A 20,499-nucleotide genomic window follows, 5' to 3' on the forward strand; every position below is an offset into this window, starting at 1 on the left:
CTTGACCTTATGAAGCTCCCAGATCCTATCTGGGTAGCTAATGGCTGTGGGAGGTGCTGCAAGTGCTGCCAAAACAAGTGAAACTCATAAGAACATTTTAACTATGGTGATCACTACCTTTGTTACCTCTGGCTATAAAATAAAAGCTCAGCTTGCCGTCTGGATCTTTCTCTGTGGCCTTAGCCAGGCACAGGAGATCCACCTAGACCCAGCTTATTCTCTTTGTCTTTTCTTTAATCCTTCGATGCCCCTCCTCAGGCCCACTGAACCCTTCGCTGTGCTGGCCTGGCACAGGGGTGCACCTATCCTTTCTGGTTGGCGTTTCTGGTTTCTTGGGATATATTCCTAGAAGTGGGATCACTGGGTCAAATGGGAGTTCCATTTTTAGTTTTTTGAGGAAACTCCATACTGTCCTCCACAGTGGCTGCACCAGTCTGCATTCTTTGCAAGGGCAGGCAAATACTGTAACAAGAAAATGGCAAAGCTTACACCCTTTTCTGATTCTTCCTCAAACACATTAGAAGGAAAAACAATGGCTGTCAGCAGTAGGCTGCCTTGAAGATATTCATCTAAATAAACAAACTGAACTGCCACTTTTAAGATAAGGATGCTATTTTAATCATGAATAAGAAAACAACTGCTTTTTTGGAAGGAATTCATTGCCAGAAAAGATAACTTTAAAAAAGGTTTGGAAATGTCTTTAGAATATTTTCTAAAAATTTTCCTAAATTTCATTTATTAAAGTTCTCCTTTCTTTTACGCTTACGACAGCTAGAAATAGAACCTTTGAAAACTTCTAAATGAATGATTTCATTGGGTTTTGTTAAACATACTAGTACAATATGGCAAACCCCCTAATGAATTTTCAAGAACGTTTCATGCCACCAGGAAATTGTTGATTTAGCATCTAAATTTCAGCAAACACCTTTGCAAACTGGTGGAGGGCTTTTTCATTTGGATCAATATGTTAAAAGGTCCTCTTTCTGTCACAAGAGCTATATGAAACATACTTAGAAATACTAAATTCAACTTACAAACAGATCTTTGGGTCACTGTAAAACAGAGTTAAATAAAACCTTGTTTTTCAGAGGCATATGTAAAGCACATACAATGACATCGCTCTTCCTGATTTTTCAAATATTCTGTTAGCTTCATAAGTTAACAATATGTGCATGATTATTTATGTATATGTATGTATAATATAAGAATAAATTAGCAGATATTGGGAATTTTGTAATCACAATGTAGATGAAATTTGACCCAATCTTAAAAAGTGGATAGAGGTTTCCATGCATAAAATAGAAGTCATTCCATATAGTGGGGGCAGCATGAACATGCTGGAGTTATTAGGGTAGTGAGTAGTCTCCTGGCATCCAAACACAAAGTATATTAATGAGCAAGAAGGAAGACTGATAGGAAGCTGTGACCACACTCTAAAATATTTTGAATTTTATATTGTGAGTCACAACAAGAAATGACATAATCAGAAGTACATTTTAGAATCGTGTCTAGTAGAAATGTGAAAGTTAAATTGAAGAGTCTGTAAGTTAATAGGATGTTGATGTAGACATTTTCTGTGATGACTCATGATTTTATTTACTTTTTGAATTAGACAAGAAATTTTGATTTCCACATGTAAAATAAATTGGTGCAATCACTTAATTTTTGTATAATTTGTGCCTTCACTAGAAAGATCCAAATATAAGACAAATTTATATTTTGGTTTACATTACCAAGGTAACTAGGAACATTGTATTTTTCATTTAATATAACAGAAATTAAATCATTATGATTCAAACAATCTATTGGAAAAGCTAAAGCTATCCTGGACTGATCAATTGTAAGATGAGGAACTGGAGAGCTCACGTGAGCTTGAAATGTTCATACCGGGATTGTCTGTTCTTAGAAACCACAGTAGCGGAATCCATGAATGTTAGAATACCATTCTGGAGTCATAATAATGAATATCTCAGCCCACTCTTTGAAGACTTCACAATGTAGGCAGAAATACTTAAAGTACTTTTGATCTGTTATCTCATTGAATCTTCAAATAACCTTAAATGTTAAGTGCTTCTATATGCCATTTTACTGTAAAGTAAAAATCAGAGACAATAAGTAACGTTGCTCAAGGTCACATAGCTAATGCATGGTGGTGCATTCCCTTGCATCCGCCTAGAGCCAGGCTTTAATCAGTGATTCACTGCAATGCTCTGCACTATTCAGTTGGGTTGTTCAGCAGATGTTTTGGGTGTCTACATGAGTGAACAAAATCAAAATCCATTTTCTCTTGCACTGACTTCCCAGGAAGGACCTCTGCTTTAGGCAAATGGAACTACTGAGCTCACATACGTCATCAGCAGCAGGGCTGACACCTGCATCTAGAAGTCCTAACTCCGACCCCACTATTGTGCAAAGCAGATTGTGCTACCGGTAACTTTGGTCTTTTCTATGTAGGAATGACTCAGACACAGTGAACATACTAAGTCTTTTCACATATGATTTTAAAATTTACTCTTCTAATAATCTTGTAGAATAATGGCAATTATCTCCATTTCATGGGTAGATAAACTGAGACTCAGAAAGAATGTATGGCTTTCTCAAAGAGAACAGAGCCAGCAACAGAACATAAGCCCCTTTACAGCTTGGAGATATTTATTGACTACCTAGGAGCCCAAATAGAGTTATAAAAGTAATGTTCAAAGATTTGTCATTTTATTTTTATGTTAATATAGTCAGGACTATTGAGCCTAAGGGAAAAATTTACTTAATACACATTTCCCATATCCTTCCAAATTGGTTTCTGCATTAAAAATTAATGCTAAGGTGGCAAAAAATTAATACAATTTTATCTTCATGTGAACCTCAAAGATAAAAAAGCAAATTTGTTTTTATTTCTTCAGGTAATAACTGTTACTCGAGGATTTTGTTGCTGCTGCTGTCATTTTTATTTTTTGCCTCCAAACTATCCTTTCTACTTAGTGGAAACTTATGCAAAATTGACGAGTATGTTTTAGATGTTTTCATTCTCTGATCCTATCTATCATCTATCTATCTGTCTGCCTGTCATCTACCTAATCATCTACACAGCTTCAATGCCTTTAACATTTTAGGGCTGTGTCGGGACTAACCGTCTTGGTGTTCCCAAAGCAGACATAATCAAGGCTTCCAAGACTGTCCATGGCTTCTGGGGTTCATGAGCTTGGTTTGTGATGCTTGAGAGTATGTTTGACAGATTATACCATTTTCCCTTCATCTCTTCTTTTAAAAGAAAGCAGACAGTGTTGTTCTTTGAGGGACTCTGAATTTTTTTAATCTAATTACCACTAACCCACAACTTTTATGGGGAAAAAGGGAATCAGATTTTATACAATAGCCAGATACATAACAAAGTGATGAGATTTTTCAACTAGCTGCTGAATAGATCTCTGTGGAAGTAAAAATCACAGTTAGCAATCTCTGCATGAAGGTGAATTAAATCCAGTTATGGCTGAGTGACATGAATTTGTATCCCTTTTAAGCCTTCTAGTAGGGAAGTGCTTTGTCAACAGCCTCTCAAGAAAATCATTGTGTTTTCAGATCAAAGTTGAAATGGAATGGGAATCAGAATAGAGAATGGTGAAACAGACTAAAGTTCTGGATTCTAGCTTTGTGGTCCTAAAGAAGCCACTCCTTTTCCCTACTTTATTATACATGCAAAATAAAGGGATATGGCTAAAGTACCTCTAAAATTTCATTTACCTCTCAAAATCTAGGATTCTAAGATTTTGAAGAAGCAAGCTCTTCCAACACGAAGTTCTTAAGCGTAAAGAACTTAGAACATTCTGTCTAGTACAGAGACAGGTTATGACAATAATCTAGACCCCCCCCAAAAAAAACCCATCATAATAGCAGTATAAACTTGGGCAAATTTTGTGACAGCTGACAGTTTTATTTACTTTCTCTGTGAAAAATTGGGGCTATAATATCTATTCTTCACAGGCACAATGTGCACTAAATGAGATCATATAATCAGCACTTGCTAAACAATATTATTCCTACTTCATCCTGTCTTTGTTAACCATAGTAACAAAATAGATGTGCTAAGAACTCTATAGGCTCCATATCAGGTTCCATAAGATCCAACATGTAAACGTCTTTTAAAGCTGTCACTATGCAAGGTACAGTAGGCAAGAATTTGAGCTCCTATCCATTGAGATATTTTATTTATCTTTGAGATTATTTTTACTCCTATTTATTGAAGCTTAATTCAGAGGTATAGTTATATTTTTGATCTCCTTCAGTTTATTCTTGTATTTGTTTTAAATTCCACTTAGAAATTTGATTATGAAATGGGGAAGGGGTGATGAATAGAAGATGACATTTATCTTAGAATTGTCTTTTGTTTCTGCTCTCAAGTTTGGGGCTTCAGCACAAACTTCTGTAAAACCGGAGGAGAAGAGGAGATAGCTGGCTGCTCCAGGCCCAGTTTATGCTTCCCGCATTAGCATATGGGCTCAGACAGGCTGGAACAAATTCCCAGAGTACCACCATTGACAAAGCTCATCCAGGCTGCTGCAGGGAGGCCAGTGGGACAAGGGATTGGAGAGCCTGCACAGGGAGTGAGTGACTCACTCCCCCTTCCCTGACCCCATGCAGTGACAGGCAAAATGCTTCTCAGTGCTTCCTTAAGTTAACCTTTTGGTCCACTGGGGCGGGGCGGGGGGGGGGGGGCGGGGGGAGGGCGGAGAGAGAACATTCCACTTTAGCAAAAGACACATCCAAATGGAGGAACCTATTTAAAGGAGAATGCTTTAAGCTTTATTCCTATAAGTCATTTTCCTTGCAGCTGCAAAACTAATTCTTCTTAACACTAACAAGGATTCTCTCTGGTAGCCATGTTTACCATTTCAAAAGAGAGAGAGAGAGAGAGAGAGAGAGAGAGAGAGAGAGAGAGAGAGAGAGAAGGGAGAAACTGCATGGAGAAAATTGTACTCTTTCTTTAATGGGGAATTATACAAAGAAGACAAATGCAAGTGTTTTTCCTTCCTGTTTGAATGTTGGTAGTAATGTACTGGTATATATACATAAAGTATTCATCTAATTTTTCTTACTTTACTAAGAAATGACAAATAATTAAAATTCTAATGCATCCTTTTCTCTCCCCAACCCTTCCACTCATATTTCTGCTTTCTTCTCTATGCTGCATTCAAAATTGCTTTTTCTCCCCCTCCGCCCCCCAGTGAAACTGTAAATTTAAGGTGGAGTGGAAAAGTAAGGGGGAGTGTAAGCAGCTTTACATAAAAAGGTTGTTTGCTGTGTCTAATCCCAAATCAGCTTACAAAGTAAGCCTGTGTCTTAAAATAAAACATACAACGAAGCAGATCGTGAAATTTATTTCTCAGACTCTTGTTCTTCAGAATAAATAACCTGAGTTTTATTACCTCTCCCAGCTCATCTTGCTTTGCGATTTTAAATTTCTCATAATCAATCACGCCTCACTTGTTTGGTGCTGGATTCCACACAGTGAGCAGAGACGAGAGCTGGGTCTCCTTGGGTGGAGTGGGGAGATGATCTGGGTTCCTATCTAGTACATGCAGTCACACTCTCTGCTCAATAAGAAGTCACATTCAACTCTGTGAGCTTTGGAGCATCACTCTGCCGCTGTACCATACAACAGAGGTCTGGCCCTTCTAACTTCCAGAGGATGGAAACTAACCTATAATTATACAGCTGATGGTGCTCTCTGCCTCTATTGCGCAATGCCACTAGGCAGGCTTTGCACTGGACACTTTTTGTTGTTGTTAATCCTCACCTGAGGGTATTTTTCCATTGATTTTTAGAGAGAGTGGTAGGGAGGGGGAGAGACAGAGAGAAACATCGACTGGTTGCTTCCTGCACCCCGACCAGGGCGAGGGATTAAGTCTGCAACCGAGGTGTATGCCCTTGACTGGAACTGAACCCTGGGCCCTTCAGTCCGCAGGGTCATGCTCTATCCACCAAGCAAAACCGGTTAGGGCTTGACACTTTTTATATGCCAGCTTTTTTAAGATTCAAAATAAACCTGGCTTGGTATTTTATTATTATTATTCCCATTTTATTGAAATAAGAGATTGAAATCTGAGACATAAGTATCAGCACTAAAGTTTCAACTCACATCTCCTTCGTTATCAAATGCCTGTTCTTTCTGATTCACTTCAGCAGGTGCTTGAAAATGTAAACAGAAAACAAAATTCTGGCATACTTTGCTGTTTTATCAATAAAACTCTAGTATAACATATAGCACCACCGACTACCCTAAAACACAGCCTCAGTAAAAATGAACATTCATCTTAGAGAAGTGGCCAGTTATCTGAAGAAAACTGCCTCCATGTAGCCAAAAAATGATAATAATGATAATAATTTCACATGAGACTAAACTCTATTGTTTCATTACTTATTTAAATAGAAAACATTTTCTTGCCAGTATTCTATACTATTTTTTTTTTTTTTGCCAGTGTATTAGACCAGAACTCCCTCGAGATATAAGCAGGAATGAATAAAAGCTGTGGGGCAAAGAATATTCTACTTGTGAGACTAGGCCTTAAGATGAATGCAATGTTGAAACAGTGGTGATTTTACCATCTGGGATAGAAGAAATTAATAAATTGTACCACCAGGCTTGTTCCTTAGAGATACAAAGCTAAATGCAGAATTGTCAACTCTTTGGATAACGTAAAGTGTAAGTCATCTTGATAAAAGCTATTTTAGAGTATTTTTCTCTTTTTGGATTGAGCTAGTCAGCCAGTCCATATTGATTGAATTATCTAGACAACTGGTAAACTATATTTCATTTTTTCAACAAAGACACATCCTAAGAATTCAGGTCATCATCACATACTGGTATTTCCAAAACTGCAGAGTTTTTATCTATCACTTACGAGGTGAGTAATCAGCATAGATGACAGCTGTGTGCCTTCTATTAGAAATGAGCTGTCCACTTTATAGATTCTAAGTCACCTTATTAATTCGCTTGTCCTACTTTGTCAATCACTCTGTTTTCCTCTATGTTAGTACTCTGCAACTAACCAATTAAATCTAAATAAAATTTACATATTAAAGGTTGAGAGCATATGTCATTTTAAATTAAATGTCCCTTTCTCTTCATTTCTACTTTCTAGGAAAGGCCATTTTAAAAAATCCTACACACAATTTTTCTTCCTATGCTGTAAGTTTCTACCTCTACTTGCTTCTACATATTAGAGAATGCCTATGCTTCATTTAAAAAAAACATTTTAAATATCTGTAATATTCTCAACAATAATAATAATTTTATTTTAAAAAAGTACCTTGTCTGCCCAGCCTGTGTGGTTCAGTGGTTGAGCATTGACCTATGAACCAGGAGGTCAGGGTTAGATTCCTGGTCAGGGCACATGCCTGGGCTGCATCCACAGGAGGGGGCATGCAGGAGGCAGCTTATCGATGATTTTCTCTCATCATTGATGTGTCTCTCTCTCCCTGTCCCTTCCTCTATGAAATCAATAAAATATATTTTTAAAAAAATTACCTTGTCCAAAACGAGCTCCCTTGTGCACATTTAGAACACCTCGGTATCCCAAACTCCTGCAGATGACCAGCCCACCTCGTAGTTCCCAGTGGTCATCACAAACTGTGCCCCACTGGTCGTCATGGAAAATCTCCACTCTGCCTTCATGAAGGCCACTACCGCCGACCAGTCGTACTGTCCGAGGTGGAGCTGTAACAAAAGTCAGCAGGGGTTAGTTATATATCAACACCATTTCACAATGCTTTAAAAATCTGCCCTGACCAGTTTGGCTCAGTAGATAGAGCGTCGGCCTATGGACTGAAGGGTCCCAGGTTCGATTCCAGTCAAGGGCATGTACCTTGGTTGAGGGCACATCCCCACTGGGGAGTGTGCAGGAGGCAACTGATCGATGTTTCTCTCTCATCGATGTTTCTAACTCTCTATCCCTCTCCCTTCCTCTCTGTAAAAAATCAATAAAATATATTTTTAAAAATCATATTAGCACTTTTTTTCAATAAGCTCAACTATTGGAATACATTTTAAACTTTCTAGCATCATGCACTTAAGAGTTTAGTTTACAAACATGGCATTAGTCAAAGGTGAAGATTAAAATCTATTCTGTTTTAACATTTATGTAAGTTGTGTATATGAGAACACTTCAAAGATTATATCTCAATGATTTTAAAACTCAACAGCTACGAGTTTTTAAATGTTATATAGATTTTTCATACTATTTAGAAAATTTTATAACAAAACAATTTATTATTTTCTTGACACACTAACACACAAATTGGAAAACACAATCCAGTGACTTTCAATGATATAGGAGGTGGAGAAGATATTTTATAATATCAGAAACACAAAAATAGATGACCAAACATCCTATCTTCTAGTAAGAGGTACAAGATAACTTGGATATTTCTTATTATAAGGCTACTGGATTCTGTCCCAACATGTTTTTCTTTCTTTGAATGAGATACAAAGCAGATGATTTTTGAAAGAAGACAACAAGCTTTCTGATCTCTTAAGAGTACTAATTCCATCATGTGGACCCTATCCTCATAATAGCATCTAAACCTAATTATCGCCTAAAAACTCCACCTCTAAATATCATCACAATGGTGTTTTTTGGCTTCAACATAGGGAGAGGAGGATGAATGAACATAATTCAGTTCATAGCAGTATGCATTAGATTCACAGATGGCTGGCCCCACAAGACTCAGTAGGTCTTGAGTGGGACAAGTTCCCAGATGATGCTGAAGCTGTTATTCCTGGGACCATACTTGGAGAACCACTAACCTACAAGATCACATTACATATTTAAATGAGGAGACATGTTAATCAGACACACCTGCTGATGCTTTTATAGAATCCTTTAGAATGTATATTTATTCCAAACTAGAGGCCTGGTGCATAAAAATTTGTGCACTGGGGTGGGGGGGGGGGCGGAGAATCCCTCAGCCCGGCCTATGCCCTCTTGCAGTCTGGGACCCCTCAGAGGATGACCACCTGCTGGCTTAGGCCCACTCCCTGGGGGATCGGGACCAAGCTGGCAGTCAGACATCCCTCTGGCAGCCCGGGAGCCCTTGGGAGATGTCCACTTGCCAGCAGGGAGCAGGCCTAAGCTGCAGTTGAACATCCTTAGCACTGCTGAGGAGGCAGGAGAGGCTCCCACCACCATCGCTGTACTGGCAGCCATCAGCCTGGCTTGTGGCTGAGCAGAACTCCCCCAGTGGGAGTGTACTGACCACCAGGGGGCAGTTCCTGCATTGAGCATCTGCCTCCTCATGGTCAGTGTGTGTCATAGTGACCAGTCATTCCCAGTCTTTCTGCTGTTAGGGTAAGTTTGCATATTACCCTTTTATTATATAGGATAGAGGCCTGGTGCATGGGTGGGGGCCAGCTGGTTTGCCATGAAGGGTGTCCCGGATCAGGGTGGGGGTCCTGCTGTGGTGCCTGGCCAGCTTGGGTGAGGGACTGATGGGTGTTTTCAGCTGGTCACACCCCCTTCATGGTGGGGGTCCCCACTGGGGTGCTTGGCCAGTCTGGGTGAGGGGCTGAGGGTCATTTTCAGGCTGGCCAAGCCCCCCCCCTCCCCCCCCCCCCCCGCCCCGGCGACGGAAGCTCCCAGCCTCCCCTTTTTTTCTTCTGGGATTTATTTACCTTCTATAATTGAAACTTTGTAGCCTTGAGAGGAGCGGCGGGAGGGAAGCTTGGCTTCCTCCATGGCCAGGGGCAACCCACTACTGCTCGCTCCAGCTCCGTGGCCACAGCCGGCTGAAAGCAGGTATCTGGGGTTTATTTACCTTCTATAATTGAAATTTTGTTGCTTTGAGTGGAGCTCTGAGCCAACGTGGCAGTTGGGAAGCTTGGCTTCCTCCATCATTGGGACAACCAAGCCTCCTGCTTGCTCCAGCTCTGTGTCTGTCGGCCGCCATGTTGGTTGGGTTAATTTGCATATAGTTGCTCTGATTGGCTGGTGGGCATGGCTTAAGGCATAGCAAAGGTATGGTCAATTTGCATGTTTGTCTTTTATTAGTGTAAATAGTGTAGATAGAATGCATATTACTTCCAAATTCCCTATGCTTGTGTGATTTTGAAGGGGAGTAAGTCCTCTAATGAATATTTTTGGGCTAAATATGTTTGGGATGCCTATCTGTCAACTAAATATTTTTCAATTATAAATCAATTACAGAAGTGTTAGCATATTTTGCCAATCCTTGATCATCTATGCACTAATACAGAGAAAAGTGGCAGGCCAACAGGCTCTTTCAACTACTCTGCTTTGCTGATGGAGAAAAGTCCATTTTGTCATTCTGAACATCCACAATCAGCATTTTCTTTGTCAGACTGCAGGTCAGAATTTCCTTAGAGTTTAGCCAGCTCATTATATGGATGTAAATAATGGCTAGGGTTTCTTTGCTATCACGCTAACATATTTAGTCAGACAGATTTTCTCCACTGGGGAATATTTACCTTGCACCTAAAGATTTCAGAAAAGAGTGATGTTTGTTTTTTGTTTTTTTTCTGGGTAGCTGTCTTAATTCTCTTCTTAACTTTATCAATGTAGATTTTCTCCAGATTCAAATCAGGTAAACACAGATAAACACTGACCATGTGTCCCTTTAATGACTCCTTGTATGTAGTCATTACTTGGTAATTGGCTAAAAACAGAAACACAAACCAAAGTGGAAATGATAATGTATGTAGGAACCATAGGATTTCCTATGATCCCAGGGGTAAGAATATATATGTAGGCATCTAGAACAGCTGGACTAACTCGACTCTGCTTAATAATCTCTCTCCAAGTTTTATACAAAAGCCTCTCTGTAAATTGCTTCATTCTTTTCTTTTGTTGCAATACAGATAACTCTGTTCCCCAGTCCACATGTTAAAACGTGTGTTAATAATGCCCAGGTTTCTATTTTACAGTCTCCTTCTCAGTGACAGTTCTAAATGTCCAGGGAAGTCCTCCTCTGGTTTAGTTTGTTAGATTGCCCATCTATAGTCTTAACAGCTTGGGCCAAAGACAGTGTCACTTGTATTTACATGGTATTTCTGGAGTGAGGGTCAGAGGCATTTCCTAGTTGAAGGGGAGTTTTGAGCAAAGACAATAACAATAAGTTCATTCCATGAAAGTCATTTTAATAATCTTTGTGTATTCATGCAATATTAATTATACTACCTATTTAGCCCTGCGTTCTTTTTCATATCTGTGACTGTAGAGTGTAACTGAAATTAAAATCCAGGAGGCAGGTTACTGGACACTTGTTCTGCCTCTGACATTGTTCGTTTATGGGCCTTATTGGAACATATAACCTAAGACCAAGTTTTTCAGCTGCTTAAAAGGGAAAATGATATTTGCTCTTAGTTAAATGTGTCTACACATAATTTTTCTGTACCAGGCATTTTAATGGGTTCCTGGAAAAATTTGAATAATATACAAATCCTGCCTTCAAGATTCATGTATTTTTGAGATCATTATGAAAGTTGGAAGAAATAGTGCATTCTTTAAAATGGTATACAAGTACAAAGTTTTTATTTTTACAAGATTTGAAAATTTTGAGGTTGTCATTTTCTGGTGAAAGCATTGGAGTAAATATGTTGTATGTGATATTAATCACCTTATTCATTAATTTTTTTTTTACTAATTCCCTGTTTAATGAGTATGCTCCTCAAAGAGGAGTTCTTAATCAACTAGGATAAGCTTCTGTAAAGAGACAAAACCTACCCCTTGGTTTCAAATGTAAGTTTATTTGATCTTTGTTACTTACAAACATGATTATCTATTATTTTGAAAAAAGTCTTCTATACCAGTGAAGAATAAATTATGGCCCATGGGCCAATTTCAGCCTGTTGTCTGCTATACTAATAAAGTTTTATTGGAATGCAACATACCCATTTATATGTTGTTTAGGACTCCTTTCAGGCTAAAACAGCACAGTTGAATAGCTGTGACAGAGACCTTCTGGCTTATTTGCTCTCTGGCCCTTTTTGGCCCTTTATAAAAAAAGCTTGGCAACCCCTCTTATAGTTAAAAACACAATAGACAAAGATTTTAGTAGGGATACTCCTGCCAAGTGATCCCTGAAATAATAAAGGTTATGATTCATCTCTGCTTTCCTCTCTAATAGAACCCTTTGAGAACCTTTCAGACCCTCCATCTGCTTTGTTTATTTTATAATATAACTAGAGGCTTGGTGCACAAAATTCGTACAGGGGTAGGGTCCCTAGGCCTGGCTGGCGATCAGGGTTGATCAAGGCCTTCTGGTTGCCAACTGGGGCCTCCCTTCATTCCGAGCCACCCCCTGGTGGTCAGCACATGTCATAGCAAGTGATCGGTCTCCTAGTCGAACTCCTGTGGGGACAATTTGTGTATTAGGCATATATATATATATATATATATATATATATATATATATATATCTCTACACTAATAAAAGAGAAAAATGGTAATTGGCGTACGACGATACCCTTTTCATTGGCTAATCAGGGCTATATGCAAATTAACTGCCAACTATGATTGGCAGTTAACTGCCAACAAGATGGCGGTTAATTTGCATATGTAGGCACAATGCAGGGAGGCGAAAGGGAAAGCAGGAAGAAGCCCCCTGCCACTGACAGTGATTGGAAACCCAGGGGGGAGCTAAGAGCTGGGGGGCAGGGCAAAGGCGGCCCCGGGGCCGCCTTTGCCCTGCCCCCCAGCCATGATTGGAGAATCAGGCGCCTTTGCCACCCTGGCCAGTGATAGCAGGAAGTAGGGGTGGAGCCAGCGATGGGAGCTGGACACGGTCGAAGCTGGCAGTCCCGGGAGCTAGGGGTCCCTTGCCTGGGCCTAAAGCGGGGCTGCTGCAGCTGTGGGTCCCCGCTGCCCGGGGCGGAGCCTGCAACCGCGGGGAGCTGGGGGTCCCCTGCCCAGGCCTGACACCTCTGCCGGAGGCCTCAGGCCTGGTCAAGGGGCCGATCCGGTGATTGGTGATCAGAGGGTGATGAGGGTCAACTCCTCTGGCCGAGGCATCAGGCCTGGGCGGGGGGCTGAGCCAGGGATTGGGGGGATATGATGGTCCCCTTGCCCAGGCCTGAAGCCTGGGTCAGAGGCGTCAGGCTTGGGTGGGGGGTGGAGCAAGTGATCAGAGGGAGATGGGGGTCCCCTGTCAAGGCATGATTCCTGGGCCAGAGGCCTCAGGCCTGGGCAGGGGTCAGAGCCAGTGATCAGGGGGAGATGGGGGTCCCCTGTCCAAGCCTGACACCTCTAGCAGAGGCGTCAGGCCTGGGCAAGGGGCCGATCAGTTGATCAGAGGGTGATGGGGGGCTACGCCTCTGGCTGAGGCATCAGGCCTGGGCAAGGGGCAGAGCCAGCAATCGGAGGAGTCTGGGGGTCCCCTGCCCAGGCCTGATGCCTGGGCCAGAGGCATCAGGCCTGGGCTGGGGGCAGAACCAGTGATGGGGGAAATGAGGGTCCCCTGCCCAGGCCTGACACCTCTGTCAGAGGCGTCAGGCCTGGGCAAGGGGCCGATCCTGCGATTGGAGGGTGATGGGAGTCAACGCCTGAGGGCTCCCGGTATGTGAGAGGGGGCAGGCTGGGCTGAGGGACACAACCCCCACACACACCCATTGCACGAATTTCGTGCACCGGGCCCCTAGTATATATATATAATTCTTTTTTCCAATTTGCCTAAATAAGCCTTATTCTCCTTAATTTCTGGAGCTTTGGTCCCTTTCTGGAATGTTCCCTCAATCCCCCCTCACCACCTCCCTGCACCTTCCCTTCCCACACACACATAAACCTCCCATTTCTACACTCTCAATTCTCCCCTCAACCTCCCAGTTTGGACAAGATTCCAACTTCCAACTCCCACAGCACAGCTGACCTATCAAAACACTGTAAACTAGTTTATTTTATACTATACAGAAATCCTTGCCATTATCTTTTTAGCACCTGACAAAGTCTAGATTTTCACTTAGTAGTTAGTTGATAAAGAGTTATGATATGAATGGATGAATGAATGAATGAATGAATGAATGGTGAGCTCTTCTTAATATGCAAACTGCATTAACTGAATGAATTAAATTGGTAAATGTTTAAAATATCAAACAATAGAAGCAATAAAATTTAGTATTTTACAAGTCTCTAGAGGGAATATATTCTCTATATGTAGAGCAATAAGGGAAATTGTGAAGGAAAAGATTGATTTAACTGAATTAATCATGAGGTTTTTTTATGGAGAAAAACGACATGGCTGTCTACTGAAAGTCCCCAAGGCAGGAGGGTCTGGTGGGAAGGTCTGATCAAAAGCCTTACATATTCCAAAACCTGATTTTGTAGGGTTAGAGGATTTATCTCTCAGTGGCAGACTAATGTTAAACAGAATCTTGGGACTAAATGTCAATTCAATTTATAAAGAGAAATGTAATTGCCTCAAAAACTGAAATATTTGTATCTGCTTGACAAGGCCATTTTCTCCCCATGGGCAATCTTTATAGGAAGTCAAATTACAATAAGTGAATTCTTCGTTTAATTAATTTATTAATTTACAATGAGACATAGCAGTGAGATTTTGCCTCTGGGACTGGACAGCGAACTCTTTGGTTAACACATTTTCCTTTATATATGTTAATACATTCAATCAAGTGAGGTGATTTGACATTTATCTCTGCTCTGATTCATTGCAATTTAACTTGTTAAAGGCAATCTTACTATTCCTGCTTCCTAGTTCTGGAGGGAAAAATGTAGTATGATAATTTCTAAAGTCTGTATATAAAATAAAAACAATATATTAAAAAAACAATATATAAAATATTTATTTAAATAGTACATTCATATTTCTATGAGCATATGATACCAAATAAAAATATGTAATAGAAAAGATATTTTATAAAATGGTTTATAACTTAATCTGAGGAAATTACACCAAATATAATAAAAGTTAACAAGTTCAGAGGTTATTTCTATTTTATTATTGCAGATTTATTTTTAAAGGGGGAAGTAAAACAGAAATGTATTAAATATCTCAAAATTGGGAGACAGTTATACAGTAGATGGATAGTTTTCAAAACATTAAGCACAACTGTCAAAAAGATCATGTAGGATGGGGGAAAAGATGTTAATATAATATTCAATGACTATATTAATATTTAAAATTTATTTCAATGATGCAAAATATCCTATCTAATAATAGAGAAACATGGTAATTAACCGTTACTTTGCTACCCTTCCCATTGGCTAATCAGTGAGATATGCAAATTAACTGCCAGCCAATATGGCGGCCAGCAGCCAGGGAGCTGAAGTGAACATGAGGCTTGCTTGCTCCAGTGATGGAGGAAGCCAAGGTTCCCCGCCTGCTGCAGCCCAGCTCTGAGCTCTGGATGCAACAATGTTGCAATTATAGAACCTAAACAAACCCAGATACCTGCTTTCAGCCAGCAACGGCCTCAGAGCTGGAGCTGGCTCTCAGCTCCAGTGACAGCTATAGAAGGTAAATAAATCCCAGAATAAAAAGAAAAAAAAGAAAAAAGGAGAGGCTGGGAGCTTCAGTCGCTCAGCAGCCTGAAAACAGCCCTCAGCCCCTCACCCAGACTGGCCAGGCACCCCAGTTGGGACCCCTACCCTGAAGGGGGTGTGACCAGCTGCAAATACCCATCAGCCCATCATCCAGGCTGGCCAGGCACCCCAGTGGGGACCACCACCCTGAAGGGGGTGTGACCAGCTGCAAACACCCATCAGCCCCTCACCCAGGCTGGCCAGGCACCCCAATGGGGACCCCCACCCTGAAGGGGGTGTGACCAGCCTGCAAACACCCATCAGCCCCTCACCCAGGCTGGCCAGGTACCCAAGCGGGACCCCCACCCTGATCCGGGACACCCTTCAGGGCAAACCAGCTGGCCCCCACCCATGCACCAGGCCTCTATCCTATATAGTAAATGGGTAATATGCAAACTGACCCTAACAGCAGAAGGACTAGGAATGACTGATCACTATGACACACACTGACCACCAGGGGGCAGACGCTCAATGCAGAAGCTGCCCTCTGGTGGTCAGTGTGCTCTCACATGGGAGGAGCTCTGCTCAGCCACAAGCCAGGCTGATGGCTGCCAGTACAGCGGTGGTGGTGGGAGCCTCTCCTGCCTCCTCAGCAGTGCTAAGGATGTCCGACTGCAACTTAGGCCTGCTCTCCACTGGCAAGTGGACATCCCTCGAGGGCTCCCAGGCTGCCAGAGGGATGTCTGCTTGTCATCTTAGGCCCAATTCTCCAGGGAGCGGGCCTAAGCCAGCAGGTGGTCATCCCCTGAGGGGTCCCAGACTGCGAGAGGGCACAGGCTGGGCAGAGGTATTCCCCCTCCCCCCTGAGTGCACAAATTTTTGTGCACTGGGCCTCTAGTTTATATATAAAAAGACTGGAAGACAGTATCTAAGCAAATTAACAGTAATTCTGGGACAGAAATTGAATATGTAATCTTTGTCTAATTGTATATAATTATATTATTTTAAAAACTAAGATTAATTTGATAACACAAGTAGTGACTGGATATTCATTAATGCTTACTATTATAACAGGTCTATGACTCAAAGCTGAAATTCATAAAATTGAGGGGAAAGAACAATGCCAGAAGGACAGATAATTCTATTTATGTAAGATAATGCACAATACAATAACGTCTATTGTTTATGCATACATACATATGTAGTAAATGTATGAAAACCTGAATGGAAAGAAACATATGAACTCCAAGATAGCATTTTATCTTAGAAAAGCAAGGGAGGCAGGCATAACTAGAGCTTCAACTATGTGAGTTAAAATTATGTATCTTAAAAAAAAATACCTACAGTTTGTGTGGTAAAATTTCAGTATCTCTAAAACCCAGGTAAATGACTATTTATTAGCTATTCGTTATGAATGTTCCTCCTTCTTTCCTTTATGTGTGAAATATATTTTATTTAAAGAAGACAACACATTCACAGAGATGTTGATAGAGTCATACATGAACCCTAAATAAATTATGAAGGTAGGTCTCTCCTTAAAAGTTAGGAAAAGGTTATTAGAGATCTGCTAACCTCTATTAGACAGACAACATTCTAATTTGAAAAGAGAAGTTGGTAAGAATGTGAATTCTGGGCTTTTTGCATGTGTCTATCACTGCTGCTTGGGTGAAGAACTGAGGTTAAAAATGACTTGAGGAGTAGAATTCATTTTCAATTATGATATTGTTAACCTTGTGGTCCTTTTTATATCATTTATTTAAATTGGGATTTAGAGTTAAATATATTACAATGGTAATTATTATATTTGTGCTCCAAAAGCAACAGGCATTTAAAACAATGGTTGCAGGTTGACCCGGACGTCCTTGCAATATGGCAAGATTCCTCCAGGAATGGAACTGATTTTTATTTTTAAGATCATTATCTGAATGCCCTGACCGGTTTGGCTCAGCGGACAGAGCGTTGGCCTGCGGACTGAAGGGTCCCAGGTTTGATTCCAGTCAAGGGCATGTACCTTGGTTGCCGGCACATTCCCAGTAGGGGTGTGCAGGAGGCAGCTGATCGATGTTTCTCTCTCATCGATGTTTCTAACTCTCGATCCCCGTCCCTTCCTCTCTGTAAAAAAATCAATAAAATATTTTAAAAAAAAAGATCATTATCTGAATGAGCTACTTAGCTATGAAAGCCACAACCCAGATATCAGAGGTTTGGAGAAACAAGTTACATTTCTCTGGAAAAGGAAAGTAACAGATTTTGAATCTGACTCTGGATGTTCAGAGAGACAAACATTCTGGAAATCCCAGGACAGAATAAAGCGGAGAAACTAGGGCTGTGGTAACAAATGCTCACAGTTGTGCGGCTTAAAACAACAGAAATGCATTCTCTCACAGCGCTGGAGGCCAGAGTCTGAAACCATATCCCTCCTTGCCTTCTCCCAGCTCCTAGTGGCTTCTCGGTTTGCAATTGCAACTCTCCAATCTCGGCCTCTGTCTTCACAGGATCATCACTGTGTCCTCCTTTTATAAAGGTGTCAGTCATTAGATTTAGGGCCCACCCAAATCCAAATGACTTCATATTAACTTAACTGAATCTGCAAAACCCTCTTTCCAAAGAAGGTCACATTCTGAGGTTTTAGGTGCCCATGAGTTTTTAGAAGCACGGATACACCCACTGTCACATGGGTGGCAGGGATTTGAATGAGGATATATGGAGGAATATAAGTTTTCTATGTTTTCATCAAACTATTTTAGACAGGAATCACTCAAATTGCTTTAGAGCATGAGGCTGATGATCAAACACTTTCATTTCAATATTAAAGCACAAACTGACCCCTAAGAGTTGAGACTGCAGAATAGCTGGGTAGTACATATTTTGGTGACACTGCAAATTAGTTAGCAAAGTCAGCCATGATTATACGGAACACCCATAGTTCAACTGCTGAATAACTAAACGAAAGTTTCAGAATTTGTGGCTTCAAATTAAACTGTACTAAACTCATGACACTGAGTAAATCGAACTTAATCATGAATAAGAGTGTATTACTTCAATGTATGACAGTTCAAACATAGCAGAGGGCTATTATTTTCAATATTAATTTGTCAGTGTTTGAATTGAATCATCAGATAGGACTTTACAATATTACTAAAAAAGTGGTAAATATTTAAGATGAAAGAAGAACTTGGTGTTTAAGAAGACCTCTCTAGTTGGACAGATTCTCGTAGGAATGTGATGTTTAAGAATAAGCTTATGTGTGGAAAACAAACAAAACTGAAAAATCGAGGGAGACCAGAAAAGCAGAGCATGGTCATTGGTGTAAGTTCTCCTCAGAGTATCATGAGCTATAAGCTGCTCCTACCACTGGATTTTCAAAATGCCAATGAAATCAAAAGGTCTGCATTCCAAAAAGCGCATTGCTTTCCTCAAGGGACAGTGTTCATTTACTGGAATATTTGCCATAATTTTAAATCAATCTTATTATTTGTAATATCTCATTTCTAAGTGAGTCTTAGTTTCTAGAGTTACAGAGGAGAATATTTAAAACTTTATAAAGGGGATTTTTTTTTTTACTTATTTGTAGGGTATTTAAATTTTTGCTCTTCACTTAAAACCCTAGGTCATAAAAATAATCAAGCCATCCATCAATATGTGAAACAATGCTAATTTAGAAAACTCACATCATAAAAAAGCATAAATTACATTATTATTCTTTCTGATTTCTGAAACTGTAGGCCTCAGCTAGACCTCCTGGAAGAATTCATGTTCCTCTTTATAAGCTGTTGAGATGTAAGTGACCTAACTCTTTGTGGTTTCATTTGCTCATTTATAAAAACAAACTTAACGCCTACTTCCTAAGATTGAGGTTTCAAATATGACAATCCGTATAAAACTGTATTTTAAACTGTAAAGTACTATGTAAACGGCAGTGATAGAATTATTCATTATGTTTAATTCTGAAAGTTATCGTAGGAACCTGTGAAAGCATAGACTGTAGGGGATTTGAGCTGTGGATCTTGTGGAGAAAAATGTCCCAATTTGGCCCACTAACATTAAATCTGTCCGGTTCTTGGCAGGACTGACTACTCAGTACAGATTTTCTGACTTTTTATGAAGAGAAAATAATTTTCCAAAGTAACTCAGCGTTTGTACCTTGAATTGGACTGGAAAGTAAATGAAAAGACAGTACCCATTCTCCTCGGCACTGTGCGCTATATTTTGTTTATGCTCGTAACTGTCCAGAGCTCTGTGAGCTGTTACCAGGTTGACTTATTGGGATTGTGAGAAGACAATGGTGTGCGTGGTCTTTATTACCTCTGCACTCGACAGGAGAGACCATAACTTGTGTCTAGCAGCTGTGCCCAGAGGTATTTAAGGACAGATCACTTGATGCCTCAAAAACCCAACAGAAATTCAGCAAAGAATGCTCCAGCAAACATTGCTTCCATTTGCTTAGCTTAAATCTTCACCTTTTTTTTTTTTTTAAGATACTCTTAGAAACTCAAAAGAAAACATGGATGACATATCTTGTTTGGGTAACAACAGAAGGAAAAATAAAACCTGTAAAATATGGTATTTCTCAACCTGTGGGTTCTTAGGTTGAGCTCCTAACTATTTTATTTCAAAAGGGAGGGTCTCAGGGATTATTCTTCAGAGAAGGGGCAGGCTCCTTATCAGAAAATGGCATGCTTCTCTAGACTAGAATCAGGAGACCGGGGCCCAAGTCCCAGCTGAGTGACAAACTTCCCGTATGACTCTGGACATACTATTTTGCCTTTTTTTTCACTTTTATTTCTTTCATTCTTATGATATCTCCTATAGTTCCCTCTCAGGACTTTTGTGAGAATTGCTTTAGTTCACAAATGTACTTTGAAGAGGCTTGAGAGGGAAAGTTAGGTTATGGTGAAATATGATATTGAACCAAAAGATATAATTTAAAATCAAATTAACCAAGATTCAAACTGCAGACCCGCCACCTATATAGTATTGGGTGTGTGATTTTGCATGGGTTGCTCAACTGACTAAA

At 40.3% G+C, this 20,499-nt stretch overlaps 1 protein-coding gene across 1 annotated transcript in view; it reads right to left on the minus strand.

The window, feature by feature from the left end:
• The window catches only part of MSR1 (macrophage scavenger receptor 1), a 69,119-nt gene that overhangs the window by 2,306 nt on the left and 46,314 nt on the right, over positions 1-20,499 (minus strand). The window contains exon 9 of the mRNA XM_059685555.1: positions 7,523-7,711. Coding sequence (XP_059541538.1) covers positions 7,523-7,711 — 189 coding nt within the window. The remainder of the gene's footprint in view (positions 1-7,522; positions 7,712-20,499) is intronic.

Source organism: Myotis daubentonii, chromosome 2 (assembly GCF_963259705.1).
Source record: "Myotis daubentonii chromosome 2, mMyoDau2.1, whole genome shotgun sequence".
Lineage (NCBI taxonomy): Eukaryota > Metazoa > Chordata > Mammalia > Chiroptera > Vespertilionidae > Myotis > Myotis daubentonii.